General features: G+C 50.4%; 1 protein-coding gene across 3 annotated transcripts in view; it reads right to left on the reverse strand.

Annotated features, from left to right (window-relative positions):
* Positions 1–978: 978 nt before the first annotated feature.
* The window catches only part of CTBP2 (C-terminal binding protein 2), a 157,219-nt gene continuing 141,548 nt past the window's right edge, over positions 979–16,649 (reverse strand). For all 3 annotated transcript variants that reach the window (XM_064145291.1, XM_064145293.1, XM_064145292.1), the window contains 8 exons: positions 14,947–15,101; positions 13,243–13,387; positions 8,602–8,808; positions 6,364–6,578; positions 5,693–5,823; positions 4,829–4,956; positions 3,395–3,512; positions 979–1,508 (listed from right to left, as the gene is read on the reverse strand). In XM_064145291.1, the coding sequence (XP_064001361.1) occupies positions 1,328–1,508; positions 3,395–3,512; positions 4,829–4,956; positions 5,693–5,823; positions 6,364–6,578; positions 8,602–8,808; positions 13,243–13,387; positions 14,947–15,101 (1,280 nt within the window). In that variant the 3' untranslated portion in view covers positions 979–1,327. The remainder of the gene's footprint in view (positions 1,509–3,394; positions 3,513–4,828; positions 4,957–5,692; positions 5,824–6,363; positions 6,579–8,601; positions 8,809–13,242; positions 13,388–14,946; positions 15,102–16,649) is intronic.

A 16,649-nucleotide genomic window follows, 5' to 3' on the forward strand; every position in this document is an offset into this window, starting at 1 on the left:
GGTTTCATTTGTGGGGTGGATTTTTTTTTCTTTCTTTTTTTTGGGACAGTTTATGCTTTTTCTTGTTGTTGTTGTCACAGAAACAGGAATGCACCCATACAAAGGCTCCAAGTCGGCCATCCATCGCTTGCCAAACAAAAAGGCGATGACTCACAAAAGACTATGAATATAAACATGTAACTAGTTGATACAAATCTAAGAGGATTTGTTAAAATCAGTCACATCTAATAGCACATCTTGAAGTGTTCTTGTATAAAATAGCACGTGAAGAAAAGAAGACTTTTGTTTTTTTTATCAATGTCTAAAAAAAGTGGGTTTTTGTTCATAGACAGTCTGACAAGTTACCATAAAAAGTGTTTTCCTGAGACATAAGGAAATGCAACATTATTCTTGAACCCTTTCCAGCTCAAGACTTTTTTCTTTTTCTTTTTTTTTTTCCACTTGATAAAATAGCTGCAGATTTTAAAACTGAGAAAATATATTTGAGTACAAATAGTGTGTGAAACTTAATACTTTCTTCTTATTTTTTTTCTTTCTTTTTTTTTCTTTTTTTTTTTTTTGGTGTTTTGTCTCTTTCTTGCATCATTGCAGGGCGTAGGTGAATGCACAGCTACTTTACTCAGGGTGTTGGGCAGAGAAAAGCCTGGCAGTTTGTGGTGGTGTGTTTGTTTTTCCTTCAGTGCCAGGAGCTCTGTCTGCCCTCCCAGTCCTGGCCGGAATGCTTAGAACTTAAACCTGGCAGGAGGAAAACCTCTGTTACACATCACTGGCCCTGGGAGACTGCAAAAAAGGATTATTAGTAGTAGTGTTTTGTTGTTGTTTGTTGTTGTTGTTTTAATCTTCCACTTCTAAGCCAGTCCTGCTGCCTCCTGTTAGAAGAGGTAACCAGACACAAGAGTAAGGAAAGGGCTGAAGCCACATCATGGTTTCCTCTTAGCATTGCTGGGTTAGCTGTGTAAAGATGGTTTAATGCAGTGGTTTGAAAACAGGTGCAGGAGCCCTGTCCTCCCCGTGCAATTGGGGGGGGGGGATCATATTTTTATTCATGTGATTGATGCACAGATGAAGGAAACTTAACACACAATAACAGAAGTTGACCATTAACGTATCACATCCTAGATTTCAGCGCTTCAGTAAGCAGGTGACTTCTTCAGGGCTTCTCCCCAGTCTTGACTGCTATCACGTGGTGGGTAACACTGGAACACCAATGATGCCTTTGTCCAATATCAGCATTACAAACTGTGTATCAAATTCTTTTTTCAGTTCATGGATAACTTCTCCAATGTCTCTTGGTCCTAAGTATAGTGAAGGAATTTTAAATTATCTGCTATTGCTCGTTGGGATGTTCCCTGTTGTCCCCGTGTTTTGTGGGCTGGTTGGGAGATGGAGCTTGGGAAGGGTGTGCCACTGTGGGAAGATTGTGGGTAACGGGGATGCCTCCAGGGATGATGCCCTCCATAGCTGTGGGTATTCCTCCCGGTGCAACGCTGACCATCCCAGGTGGATACCTGGGAGAGGGGACAGAGAGAGGCAGGTTGTCACGTCAGACAAGCACCAATCAACCACCACTGCAGAGAAAAGGAGCAGCAAAGAGATTCCATTTCTCCACTAGCGCTGAGTTCAGTTTCTCTTTTATTTACAAGGGATGTCTCGATGTTAAGCCAGTGCTGCTGTGACTTAGGTACGTGGCCTCCACTATGATACTGGGATTGATCTTGCTCTGTGCCGCCTTAGAGCTTGTTGACTCAGAAGGAAGCCTTTCTCTCTTGAAAATCTGAGTAAGGAGTCAGCCAGAATGCTCTCTGAAACACCAGATAACTGGTATGGTGCCTTCACCAGAGTGTGACGCTCTGACCACCTACCCTTGGTTTGTAGGCTTCTTCTCTCTAGAAGGTGAGCTGCATCTTCCTTGTGTAGCCACTGTCCTGCCTAAGAGCAGAGTGAGCTGAAGTAGTTCTAGAAATGGCACCCAGGTTGAGACAGAAGAACTGAGAATTTCCTGAGCTGTCCACAGGGGAGATACGATGAGGGGGGCAGCAAGGCTAAAACCTTTAGGAGGTCTAGGGCCATAAGGCACCTAAGGACCCCCAACCACAAGCTCCTGCCACTTGACATCACCTTGGGTAGAGGCAGAGAGGAAAGCCGGGAAGGTGAGAGATGTTCTACCTGCTTGTGAAGGTGCTGAGCTGATCCCAGCTTACAGGGGCACCAGAGCTGTGGCTCCTGAGGAGCTTAGCAAGGATGAATCACCCTGCAGAAGCTAAGCTGCAGAGGCTTGCCCTCAGGGCAATGACACTGCCCCCATCAGAGCAGAGAGGAGCGGGATTGAGCTATTTCAGCAGCTGTGAATGTTTCAGTCTCCACGGTCTGTCAGCCAGAGCAGGGAGTTGCTGCCTGTGACCTGTCTGCAGGGCCCCTGCTCGGGGCTGTGCCTTCCAAATGGCTCTGCTGCCGGGTGCCCTCCTGCCTGCCTCTGCTCTCTAACGTGACCTGCCGTGCTCCACAGGGCCCTTCGTACCGGGGGGGTATTTTTGGCAGTGGTGACGTGCCGAAGGCTGCCCGTGCTCCAGCTGAGTCCTCACGCCTGGCGCTCTCAAAGCACGCTGACAGGAGACATCAAAGTGGAGCAGTAAGTGCCCCTAATCTCAGGGGTTTAGGTGGAAATGAGACCACCTGGCTGTATACCTGTATTTGGAGTTTTTACCTTGGCTTGTTATTAACCCACAAGCTAGACCCTGCAGGGTCACAGCAGTCAGGGCATGGACAGGAGCAGATTTTTTGCAGTCACTTCTACAATTTGGGATTCATGAATTCATGTCTTGCTTGCTATGGGTTTAGGGGAGGGGTGGTGGGGTCTGGCCACTGATGGAGCTGCTGCACAAGTGTCTGCTAGTCCACTAGAACGGGTGCTTTAACTGGGAGGTTTTATAACGGTGTCCTGTGAGAGGACAAGGGCCAATGGGTACAAACTGGAGCACAGGAAGATCCACCTCAACATGAGGAAAATCTTTACTGTGAGGGTGCCAGCCCTGGAACAAGCTGCCCAGGGAGGTTGTGGAGTCTCCTTTTCTGGAGACTTGAGACCTGTCTGGATGCATTCCTGTGAGACCTGCCCTAGGTGATCCTGCTTTGGCAGGGAGGTTGGGCTCCATTTCTGGAAGTCACTTCCACTCCCTACCACTCTGATTCAATAAACCTGTGGTTAAATCAGGCACCATCAGTAATCCCAGTGAGGGCACCTCTGCTCCCCAAGGAGGAGGATTTCACCTGCTGAGCCAATCGAGCAGTTGTTGCTGGGGCTTTCAGCCTGGCTTTGTAGGCGGCATCCCAAAGTGCAGGTCTGCAGGGGCCCGCACGGCGCGGCAGGCCGTGGCGGTCCTGTTCTTCATCTTACCTGTACGTGGCACCATTGAGCTCTGGATGGATTGCTTGCTGATCTATTACTGACCACGGAGCTGTTGTGACAAAGAATTCCTTATTCACGCAGTTCCGTAGGCTTTCAGGGATGCGGCCTGGAGCGGGTGAGAAATGCATGGATGTGTCAGGCAGGTCCTACTTAGCTTTATCAGCTTATAATTAGCTACAGGTTTCTTACTGCGCTGTATTTGTCAGTGTGAGGAAGCATCCCATATCCCTTGTTTCAGGAGGATGTTTCAGCTGACCCAAGGTGGAGGGTTGGAGGCCAGCCTCCTACTCTCCCAACTCTGTGTTTTCAAGAAAGTTCTTCCCTTAAGCCCAGGGCTAGCCCAACGAGAAACTATGCCTGCCACATCAGCAAGGAGGACAATTTCTCCACCCCTTTGCTGGAGTATCATGACCATGACAGAACCAGCTCATGTACATCAAGAGCTGGACACAGGTGCCTTCACTGCTTTGGGACTAGGTTTTGGTATGCACCTGGCTGTAGCTGTTTGGGTTAGCACCATTAGATGCTTGAGCGTGTCCAGAGAAGGGCGACGAGGCTGGTGAGAGGCCTTGAGCACAGCCCTATGAGGAGAGGCTGAGGGAGCTGGGATTGGTTAGCCTGGAGAAGAGGAGGCTCAGGGGTGACCTTATTGCTGTCTACAGCTACCTGAGGGGAGGCTGTAGCCATGAGGAGGTTGCTCTCTTCTCTCAGTGGCCAGCACCAGAACAAGAGGACACAGCCTCAGGCTGTGCCAGGGGAAATTTAGGCTGGAGGTGAGGAGAAAGTTCTTCACTGAGAGAGTCATTGGACACTGGAATGGGCTGCCCGGGGAGGTGGTGGAGTCGCCGTCCCTGGGGCTGTTCAAGGCAGGATTGGACGTGGCACTTGGTGCCATGGTCTGGCCTTGAGCTCTGTGGTAAAGGGTTGGACTTCATGATCTGTGAGGTCTCTTCCAACCTTGGTGATACTGTGATTAAAAGGGGCAGCCATTATTGCTTCACTGTCCTTTTCAATGAGTCTCCATCTCCAGAGACTTTCAGAACCTGCCTGGCCCTTCTTCTGTTCAAGCTGCTCTAGGTGAACCTGCTTTGGCAGAGGGGGTTGGTCTATATGATTTCCAGAGCTTCCTTCCAACCCCTACCATTCTAGGATTCTTCCCAGTCACAGATACCAGTCTTTGTCACGCTCCAGAAGTGCCCCATTGTTTTAAAACATCCCCCAAGTAAAACACTCACCCAGCTACAGCTGTGCCCCAAATGACAGAAAAGTCATGTCTGGTTTCTTGGCCCTTTCTCTGGCAAGAGAATGGGGGTTGGACCCCTTTCCCAGTCTCCTGCTGAGACAGGGGCAGGGTGGAGCCCCCTCTCTGCCCCCTCCCCCAGCTCACACTGCAGGCACACCCAGCAGCTGTAGGGCTGGTACCTGTGATGGCACGCCGTATTTCAGTAGCAGCAGCTTCTCTCATCTCTAGTGATGCCTGCTCACTGTACCACGCAGTGTGGGGGGTACAGATTAAGTTAGGAGCATCTTTCAGTGGGCCTTGAGCAAAACTAGAAGTGGTGGGGAAGGAAAGAAAGAAGGTTAATTAGCGTTTAAAGAGAGGATAAAAGAATGCCAAGGGGCTTGTGGCTTACCCTCTGCCTATGCAAACCTTGAGCCCCAGCACCTCACCTGTGGCACCTGAGCTAGAAAGAGCAACCTGCCACCCTGAACTGACCATGGAAGCTCCTGTGCAGGACACGCACCGAAAACGCACCTCAAAACACAGCCATCAGGGCTGAAAAACCAACCTACTGAGTGGCTGTTCATAATGCTCCCAGATGAGTAAGTGCTTGGGTGTGCCTCTGCAGCAGTGTGGAGATGCAGGGACAGGCTCTGGGTCACCTAGCACAGGGCGGAAGGGAGTGAACATGGTGGTTGCCCGTTTGTAGGAGCACACAAGCAAGCTACTCATCCTCCCCCTATGCCCATCTTGCAGTGAGAGGAGGTGCACTCACTCACAATCAATCCCTTTAAACCCAGGCAGCAGCAGCCTGGGGGCAATGTCCAGTGTTCCCAAAGTGCTCTCATGCACCAGTGAGCCCTTTGTCTCATTTCAAAACCCAGGCTGCTGGCTTGTTCTAACCTCTTCCATCACCTGTAGCCTACTGTGAGGTGCCACAGCCTCTTCTCAAAGCAGGATGCCCATTCCCCAGCACTGGCACTGTGTGACAGGGCGCAAGGGTGTTGTGCACCCTGTTGCCAGCCCGCTACAGACAGCAACACGAGAGCAAGGCAGAGCTTTACCTGAAGGGTTCTGACTCGTGCACGTCGAGCGCAGCCCCTCGTATCCGTCCCTCCTTCAGGGCTTGAGTTAAGGCCTTCTCATCCACCAGCCCACCGCGTGCTGTGTTCACCAGGAACGCTCCCTGCCTCATCTGGGGGTGGGCAGGAAGACAGAGATGACTGTGAGCTCAGTGAAGTGACCCAGGCCTACCCTCCTCTGGAGAGGACCGTGCCCTGTGTTTTGTGCTGAGTGGCTCCTACCCAACAGTAATCCCCATCCTGGTTCCACCTGAAGGTGAGGAAAACCTCTTTTTCTGTGAGAGTGTTGGAGCCCTGGCTGAGGCTGGCCAGAGAGGCTGTGGAGTCTCCTTCTTTGGAACGATTCCAAACCCACTTGGACATGCTCCTGGGCAACCTGCTCCAGGAGAACCTACTTCAGCAGGGGGTTTGGACTGGATGATCTCCAGGGGTCCTTTTCAACCCCCAGCATTCTCTGATTCTGAGTGAAAACTGTCTCCTCCACAGCGTGGGCTCTCTTATCTGGTGAACACCATGGGGAGGCTGTCTCTTGGCTGCAACAGCTATTTCGTAGGTGACCTGTAGGCACCGTGGCAGCACTACTGCTGTGGCTGTGACCACGGAGGACCCAGGGTCAGCATGGACGCTTACAGTGTGCGGGCGGGGTGCAGTACCTGCTTAATCGTGAAGTCGTTGATGAGGTGGTGGTTGTGTTCGTTAAGGTTACAGTGCAAGGAGACGCAGTCGCTCTGGTAGAGCAGGTCCTGCAGCGTGTAGACCCGCTGCACTCCGAGGGACCTCTCTATGCCGTCCTGCAGGTACGGGTCATAAAAGATCACGTTGAAGCCGAACGCCTTGGCTCGGACTGCCACCGCCTGCGCAGTGCGACCTGTGTGAGAAGGACAGAGCAGGAGTGAATCAACCGAGTGCCACCTCCTGGGCTCCACAGGGCTGAACATCTACCATACAAGGAAAGCCTGTGAGGTGGGGCTGCTTCATCGGGCATAGAGGAGCCTGAGGAGGAAACTTAGGAATGCTTGTAAGTACCTAAGGGGTGAGTACCAGGAAAATGGGGCCAGACTCTGCTCAGCGGTCCTCAGTGACAGGGCAAGCGGTAATGGGCATAAATGTGAACACAGGAGGCTCCACCTAAGCATAAGAAGGAACTTATTCACTTTGAAGGTGGCAGAGTGCTGGAACAGGAGTGGTAGAATCCTAGTCTCTGGAGACACAGACTCAAGCTGTGCCAGGGAAAGTATAGGCTGGATGTTAGGAGGAAGTTCTTGCCAGAGAGAGTGATTGGCATTGGAATGGGCTGCCCAGGGAGGTGGTGGAGTCACCGTCCCTGGAGGTGTTCAGGACAAGACTGAATGAGGCACTTGGTGCCATGGTCTATTTGACTGGCTAGGGCTGGGTGCTAGGTTAGACTGGATGATCTTGGAGGTCTCTTCCAACCTGGTTGATTCTATGATTCTATGACTCTGAAGGCCTGCCTGGATGCATCCAGTGTGATCTGCTTTAGGCAGGGGAGGCTGGACTCAACGGTCTTCAGAAGACCCTTCCAACCTCTAGCATTCTGTGATTCTGTGAACAGCCCTACAGCTTGAGCCCAGCCTGGCTTGAGGACTTCTGTGAAGGTCTCCTGGGCTTCCAGGACAGCCCACAGAAGGATACTGGCTGGAGGGCAACCTGGGCCACTGTGCACAGGGAGGGCTGTGCTTGGCTCTCACAAATGTGCAGTACTTGTGTTACAACTGTTAAAAAACTGAACAAAATTATGAGTGTGGTTATCAGACCCCTGCCAACTCGTGGCCAAGTGAACACCATCCCTGGCCATGTATGTCCAGCAGGGTAGACATGGTGTGTGGCTTAGCCCCACCAGTGTGCAGCTCTGGACACTGCAGAGGGATGCTCCTCGGTGGTGCTCTGTCTGCAAAAAGAGCTGAAGAAGGGAAGCGAAATCCTGCTGCCTTTCTTAGGCAACTTGTTTGTGCTGGGTTTTCAGCCTCTTGCTGCATGGCTGGGCATCTGGGCATCATATAATGGCTTGGGAGCAGAGGGCTCCCAGTGCTGGAGAAAGTCTGTGGTGTTGCTGCAGATCCTCCAGTCTGTCCCCACCAGGACAGCTGCACAGACTCCATTTATCCATTACTTTTTCCAGTTAGCAGTGGTGGAGCATCTAACCTGGACCTCCTGCTCTAACCTCACCCACCCATCTCACCTCTTGCACTAATTAGCATCAAACAAGTGGGGCAAATGGCTGCAGCAGCCCTTGTGGCCTGGCTCCCAGCTGGGGCTGTCTCAGTGACAGCTCTCCACACTTGCGGAGGGGTACAGAATCAGTAATGAAGCCAGATCTGCTTACTGCTGTACCCCAATCTCCTCTGCTAAAGATTCTGTCACTTTGTGTGTCTCTGGCCATCAAGAGCTGCCTGAACACAACTCCTGAGCCATCTATGGTAGCTGGGCTTTGCTTCCAAGAGAGATGTCCACACGGGCAGTTAGGAGAGGTGCTGAAGCAACCTCTGATGCTGAAGCTCTCGGTAGCTATGGGTGAACCGAAGGTAAAGTGTTTCCATGGTCCTGCCCCCATGCAGCGTGGGATGGCTCAGGAAGAGCTGGCCTGGTGCAGCTGTGGCTCAAGAATGTTTTTCTCTCAGGAGAGGATAGCAGTGCTGCGATGTGTGGCCCCTCTTGAGGCACAGAGCTCCTCCAAGAACCCAGTCAAGGCTCACACAACAGAGCTCCTTCCCCAGAAAATCAGTGTGAGATATTCTCCCTACTTTGCACCCATCCACTGTGGTGGCTCTGGTTTTGAAAATGCCCATTTTAGGTCCTCCCCAGGGCAGCAAGGTGGCGCTGAGCCTTCCTGAGCGACTGCCCCCTGGGCCAGCTGCCCCTCGCCAACGTACCGAAGCCAATGAGGCCGAGCGTCTCTCCCCGGATGCGGGCAGCGCCGGAGGCCACCTCCCGGATCTGCTCCACGCTCTGCACCCGTGTGCCCTCCCGCAGGGCCTGGTAGAGCCACGTGTTCCGCCGGTAGAGGTTGAGGACGTGGCAGACAGTGGAGTCGGCAGTCTCCTCCACAGCGGCAGAGGGGATGTTGCAGACGGCGATCCCTGCAGAGGTGACACCATGAAGCTCAGGGTGGGGACAGCCTCAGCTGCCCACACATAACAAAGCAGAGGGGCTCATGGCCCTTCACCATCACATCTCCCAGCCAGCTCGTCACCCTCTGAAGCATACAGAGTCATAAGGAAAAACTCCTTTGCTGTGAGGGTGCTGGAGCACTGGACCAGTCTGCCCAGAGAGGGGGTGGAGTCTCCTTTCCTGGACAGATTCTAAACCCACCTGGACATTGTGAGTACTGTGTTCAGTTCTGGGCCCCCCAGTTTAGGAGGGACGTTGAGATGCTTGAGCGTGTCCAGAGAAGGGTGACGAGGCTGGTGAGAGACCTCGAGCACAGCCCTACGAGGAGAGGCTGAGGGAGCTGGGATTGATTAGCCTGGAGAAGAGGAGGCTCAGGGGTGACCTTATTGCTGTCTACAACTACCTGAAGGGTGGTTGTGGCCAGGAGGAGGTTGCTCTCTTCTCTCAGGTGGCCAGCACCAGAACGAGAGGACACAGCCTCAAGCTGCACCAGGGGAGATTTAGGCTGGAGGTGAGGAGAAAGTTCTTCACTGAGAGAGTCATTGGACACTGGAATGGGCTGCCCGGGGAGGTGGTGGAGTCGCCGTCCCTGGGGCTGTTCAAGGCAAGGTTGGACGTGGCACTTGGTGCCATGGTCTAGCCTTGAGCTCTGTGGTGAAGGGTTGGACTTGATGATCTGTGAGGTCTCTTCCAACCTTGTTGATACTGTGATACTGTGATCCTGAGCAACCTGCTGTGGGTGATCCTGCATTAGCAGGGGTATTGGACTAGATGATCTCCAGAGGTCTTTTCCAGGCCCTACCATTCTGTCATTCTGTTATGTTTTCCAAGGATGTGCATGGTTTAGGTACAGCAGCCTGAAAGCCCTGCAAAACCCACCACAGCCAGTAATGCTGAGGGGTCCCATAAACACTGGCATCTCTCTGGAGTAAGGACAAGTGCAGATTCCAAGTGCAATAGGTAAACAGGAGGAACTCCAGCAGCAAAAGTCTGTTTTGGAATGGGAAACCCTACTCTTGTTCATTTCAATCTACCTTCAAAGTGACTTAGGTTGCACTGGCAGCTGTTCCTCTTCCACAATAAGACTCTTCAAGCATTAGTTCATGCAGGGACCACTAATTTAGCGCAGTTGCCCAACCTCCTGCCAGTGTCCCTGCTCCCAGGAGCCGCTTTTCTGGTTTTAAAACTGTTTCCCACCCTGTGGCTGTTCAAAAGACCTACAGGAAGTGGGAGAAAAAATGCACTGACCCTACAGAGGTGGGAGAAGCATGCCAGGTCAGGTCGTTTTGGGGCTCTGAGCAACCTGATTAAGTTGAAGAGGTCCCTGATGACTGCAGAGCAGTCAGGCTAGATGACCTTTAAATACTTCTTCCAACCCAAAGCATTCCATGATTCTATTAAGGGTCAAAAACTCCCACCACCATCAAACTCCTGATAACACTACCTGCACCCTTTCAAGTGATGAGGACATGATGCTCTGGAGCCCCTGAACTCTTAAGGCCTATGCTATCTCATCTGACATTCCTCATCTCTTCCACAGATGGGGACCTTTTCATTCACCTTGAGGAAGTGGTTGCAGCCTGGAAACCACTCTGACCATCCACCCAAGCCCTGAAAGAAGGGTGGCAGAGGGTTGCCCTAGAGGATCACACATTTAGGTGTTAAGCACCTGCTTCTGCCTGTTTGTGGGGAAAGAGAAGAGACAAGAAGGCTGGAGTGTGATAGGCTGTTTGCAGCTCCACTGGAGGTCCCTGCCACCGACCCTGCTGACATCCCTTTTCTAATGGACCACTTGCTTCTAGAGCTGAATGACACCAGGCTGCCTTTCCTATGAGCTTCTCATGCTGTTATTTACTCTTGTGCCCACAGGTGAAGGAGCTGCCAGCACCAGGGGTTAAATACCCTCGTCAGGTCAACACCAGCATCTTTTATGGGTGTCTCTGGTGCTCCCAGCTTAGGAAGGACATCAAATTGATGAAGCAGGCCCAGAGAAGGGCCATGAAGATGATCAGAGGGTTGGAGCACCTGCCCTACAGGGTTAGGCTGCAAGAGCTGAGGCTGCTCAGATGGGCGAAGAGGATGCCCGGGGGACACCTTATAGCAGCCTTCCAGTACTGGAAAGGGCCCTATAATGAAGCTGGGAAGGGACTTTTTACAAGGGCTGGTAATGATAAAAGGACTGAGAATGGATTGAAGCTTGAGGAGGGGAGGTTTAGACTGCACATCAGGATGAAATTCTTTAGAGTGAGGGTGGTGAGATACTAGAACAGGTTGTGCAGGGAGACCATGGATACTCCCAGGTGTTCAAGGTTGGCTGAAGCCTTGAGCAGCCCAGTCTAGGGGGAGATGGCCCTGCCCATGGTGGGGGTTGGGAACTAGATGACTTTTAAGGTCCCTTCCAACTCGAACCGTTCTGTGATTCTATAAATACATGAGAAGTGGTCCCACCAGCCCAGCAAGGTGCTAGCAGCCACTAGTGAGCAGCCAGGCACTGTGTTCAAACTGGTCATTTAATGACTGCACAGCTTAAAAACTACCTTATGGAGAGCAATACCAATTAAACTTTACGCTACATTTGTGGGTAGTCATTACATTCTCTACTCTAAACTGCATCATTTGGCCACCCAATTTGCCAAGTATAAAGAGAAGGATTATTCTGCAGTATCCCATTACTTTCCCTGTTATATTTTTCCTTTCTTGATGTGCAGAGTCTCAGAACATTGTTATAATGGATAATAACAATAAGAGCTAAAAACATGAAGAAACCATTACACTGAGAAGACACTGTTCTCTTCCTGAAAAAAAAAACAATAATACTTCACTATACTGAGAATTGCTTTTTAGGAATGGCTGTTTGAAACTCCCTTATCACAATTATCTCTGCAAAATGGCTCACGTGAACCAGATGATGTTCCTCACGTCCCCTGAGATAACCTCTAACACAAGGCAACCTAAACGCTACTGTAGGACTCCTTGATAGACTGACTCTTGGGATCAGAAGATCAAAACTGGTTGCAACTCAGCTGCTAAAATCAAGCACTGGCAGCTTCTCTGTCTCTGTGACTATCCAAATCAGCAAGGAAAGTGAGTGGCCCAGCACTGACAGCCATGCAATGCAGCCTGCATGCACCCTCCAAATCCAGGCATGCAGAAAAATCCCAGAGCTGGGCATAAGGGCTCCTTTTTGACATGACTCTCTGCAAAGCTGCAACTTATAAAGGGACCTGGGGACACTGGTTGACAGTCAACCAAATATGAGACAGCAGTGTGCCCAGGTGGCCAGGAAGCCCAGTGGCACCCTGTTTTGTACTAGAAACACTCTGGACAGCACAAATAGGCCATCCCTCTGTACTCAGCAATGGTGAGGTCACACCTCGAATACTGTGTTCAGTTCTAGGCCCCTCCCTCTAAGGACACTGAAGTGCTGGAATGTGCCTAGAGAAGGGCACGGAGGCAGGTGAAGGACCTGGAGCACCTGGCCTATGAGGAGGGTCTGACAGAGCTCAGGTTGCTAAGGTTGGAGGAGACTGAAGGAGACCTCATCGCTCTCTGCAGCTCCCCAAAAGGAGGCTGGAGTGAGCAGGGGCATAGCCTCTTCTCCCTGGTGGCAAGGGACAGGACTAGAAATGGATGCAAGTTGCACCAGGGGAGGTTTAGACTGGACATCAGGAAATATTTCTTCACTGAAAGGGTTCTCAAACATTGGAATGGCCTGCTCAGGGCAGCAGTGGAATCACCATGCCTAGAGGTGTTTAAACAATGTGTGGACCTGGTGCTTAGAGACACAGTTTAGTGGTGACTTTGCAGTGCTGGGTTGAAGGTTGGATTGGATGATACTGAAGGTCCCTTTCAGCCAAAGCCATTCTGCGATTCTGGCATTCCATGTAACATATTCTTACACCATGTGTCTTTTTTTCCAGCTCCTGGGGCATCTTTGATGGAATAGTGAAGGAGGCAGCAACAGTTACTCAACACAAAATTCCTGCTCCACCACTCGACATGTAGCCTCCCTAGCAGCATGGTCATGGCTCTGTGAGGCAGATTAGATCAAGACACTAATCTTGCTTCATAAAACACAAATATTCTTTGGGACAAAGGAGTACCTGGAACTAGGGACAGCACTGGAATGAGGGACTCAGGGCAATTTTAACAGTTCATGAGCCTAAAAGCTGCCCTCTAAAATGGCATTTTTTTTGACTCCAAGTTTTCTTGTCACAATACTCTCTACATGCAAAGGATGTAAACTGCAGCTGCAGTTTTAGGGGCTGAATCAACACTCTTTGGGAAGTCCTGCCTGCGGCTCCTCTTTTCCAGTATGCTCCCATGGGAGTAGCTGATTGTACTGATTTTAGAGACTCAGAAAGACAGGAGAAGGAATTAAGGTGAAAAGAGTTGAGACCTACCAAGCTCCCCTGCTGCTTTGATGTCGATGTTGTCATAGCCACTGCCTATTCGAACAATGACCCGTAAGGCCTTGAACTTCTCCAGGTCTTCTCGAGTCAGTGTGATGGTGTGGTACATCATTGCCCCAACGGCTTCATTTAATACCTGCAACAGAACAGACATGTCAGAAGGCACCAGGACACAGGGCACGCTGACACTTCCAGGTGACAACAGAAGCACCAGGGGGGTGACCCACTGGCACTGAGGCCATTCCCTTCGGGAACAGAACAGATGGATATTTGAGAATTACGATGTGACACCTGCAAAGACAAGGGACAAGGCAGAGGAAAACAAGGCTCACCCAGACCCTTTTCCAGGGGGTTATCTGCTAATTCTTCTGTTTCCAACAGCAGTGATTATGCTGTTACAAAGGAATTAGGAACTGTGGCAGTATCTATTGGATTTGAACACAGCTGTGTGTCACTCTTAACTTTTCAACCTTCTTTTGTACGTTGAAGTACAAATGTCTGTCAGGCTGTCCACATGTCCTCAAGGTGTACCTGAAAAGATTTGTCTGAAGCTCTACATTCACACAGGTCTATTCCAGCCTCTTTAGTGGAAATTCACACCTTCATCAGCACTCACCACAAGGTAATTCAGCGCTTTGGAAAGCTGAAAGTGATCCAAACTCTCCAAGATTGGCTAAATCTTGCCTCACAAGTGCCTCACAAAAAGTCTCTGTCCTCCTTCCTGTTCAGCCCAGAAAAGAGAAGGCTTCATTGTGACATTATTATGGCTTCCCAACAGGAAGGATTGTAAAGGTCTCTTTATCAGAGAGTGTAGTGATAGGACAAGGGGTAATGGCTTCAAATTGAAAGAGGAGAGATTAAGATTAGATATTTGGAAGAAATTCTTCACTGTGATGTTGGTGAGGAACTGGAACAGGTTGCCCAGAGAAGCTGTGAATGCCCTCTCCCTGAAACCGTTCGAGGCCAGACTGGATGGGGCTTTGGGCAATCTAGTCTAGTAAAGGTGTCTCTGCCCATGGTGGAGGGTTGGGACTGGATGATCTTTAAGGTCTCTTCCAACCCAAACCATTCTATTCTATGATTGCGTCATTACCCCACGCTATATATTCAAAGCACTGCAAAGATCAACACTGAAGCTATTTGTAGTTCTTTTTCCCAGATCCTGGAAGTGATTTTGATTGCTTCAAACCTCATTTGAGTTACCTAAATGTGCACAAAGAATAATTTTAGAAGTATTTAGAAGAAGTTGAGCTTCCAAGCGAAAAACCACCCATGCACAATGCAGAGATCTGCTTGCACACTGCCCAGATCTCACCCACTCACTGCTGAGGTGCAGCCAGCACCTGAGGAGACCCATCAGCTACAGCGTGGGATGGTGTCAGCAAAGCACCCGGGGGGAGGTGCAGGGTGGCTGTTACTGCTGCACCAAGCAAGCAGCCTTCACACACCATGAGAAATGTTAATAACATCGATGTGAGAAGCCTGATGTGCACAGATGATGTGACTTTTTTTCCCAAAGCAACATCTGGTGCCTAAAACGGCCTCCATGAATTTTAATCTGTGGCAGCTTCTGATGGTGTTCTCTGCTGATGGACTCCGTGCAGCTTCGCGCTCTTTCTGCTCAACAAGACTCAGAAGAGGACAGCCAGAGCACACTGCTCCCCAGCCCACCCTCGCTCTCACAGCTTCCCTTACCTTCTCATGAATCTCCTGAGTTGATTGTGCGTCACAGAATGCCACCGTCGCCAAGTCCTTCAGAATGGGCATCTCCACCGTGCAGTCCCTGCCGTCCAGCAGTGCCACCAGGGGCCGGGGGTGCATGGGGCCGTTCATGATTTGAGGGCGAATACCTGCAAGCAGAAGGAACATGGCTTTTACACTGGGGGCAGCAAAAGATACCCCCAGCAGTGGTGGCACCTGTGTGTGGCTCCTGTGTTGGATGAGGGGTGGTGGCACATGGGTTCAGCTTGTACAACAAATTCTGGGGGGATGATGGCAGAGCAGTGCAAAGTTCAGGACAAAGTCTGGGGAGCATGGCTGTGTTTTTGCCATGGCTGGAAGGAAAATACAGGAGGCTTGCTCCCAGGGCTGTCCCTGGGAATTTATGAGGGCTTATCTCCACTGTGACCATCCTCACCAAAACAGGACCCACTTCAAGCAAGCCACCTAATCCAGAGCTTCCAGCCTCTTCAATTTAGCATCTCAGAAGTGAAATTAAACCCACGCCAGCAGCAATTTTTTCCCTGCCTGCAGGAGGGTCGAGATTTCACTGTGCAGACACACACTGGCTCTTGGTCTGTTTTTTTAAGGAATGACTTTACCATTTTGACCACCTCAGAAAGAAAAGCTTAAACAGACATCCACTACAAAAACAGGACTACTGGAAAATCCCAGTAAGAGCAGGACACCCAAGACCTCTTAAGCAGACAGGTTTATATTCTGTTATATTACCAACTACCAACAGGCTTCAAGCTGGGAATGGTAAAACTCAGCTTACTCTGTAAAACCAAACCTGTTCTTATGGCCACTGGATGCTCTGGGAGCTGGTGTGAAGGACCAGCATACGTAGGATAAAAGGCTGCAGACCTCACTCCACTGTGGCAGCGAGCAGTGCACTCATTGTATCTCACAATGGTTTGACTTGGAAAGGACTTTTAAAGGTCCAACCACCCTGCAGTGAGCAGGGACATCTTCAACCAGAGCAGGCTGCTCAGAGTCTTGTCCAACCTGACCTTGAATGTTTACAGAGATGAGGCTTCTACTAGGACACTGCTCTTCCCATCCTTACACACAGACCTCACCATGAACTGCCTCCTTGAAACCACTGATACTCAGGGCTCTGTTCAGCTGTGCTGCTTTTTTCTCATTTCACAATGACAAGTTCTACAGGCAGAGGTGAGGAGAAGAACAATCATCACCAAGGGCCACGGAAGCTTGATCTTTATATCCTATTTATTGCTCTGCTGAGGATTAACCAGTTCATTTTTGGACAAATCACTTAGAAATATCTAGGTCTGCCTTTGCCACTCAGCAAAGGCACTCGCTGCATTAGGACTGTACAAAATATCTCAGTTATCTTCTTGGGAGGTTTCTGGGATAAGTGTAGGTGGGGGAAGCAGGTGCTCTGCGCACAGTTGTGTTTTATTCCTGCTGCCACACCATGGGATGGCCAGGCCTGGAAGGTTTGCATTTGAACTTTCCAATTCCTACACAAGCAGTCTCAGAGAAGCTCCTCTCCTCAACAAAACCTGCCTTCTGCACAAGAACCTTTCAGAGCTACCAGCCAACATCTGCCTTGCCTTTAAGCACAGCAATTGTGCAATCCTTTTATAGAGAGGCAGGCAGACACTACATCTTGATGAGAGCTTTCTCCTCTGCTGCACTACATCACAGTGAAA

The sequence above is a fragment of the Pogoniulus pusillus genome, chromosome 6 (assembly GCF_015220805.1).
Source record: "Pogoniulus pusillus isolate bPogPus1 chromosome 6, bPogPus1.pri, whole genome shotgun sequence".
Lineage (NCBI taxonomy): Eukaryota > Metazoa > Chordata > Aves > Piciformes > Lybiidae > Pogoniulus > Pogoniulus pusillus.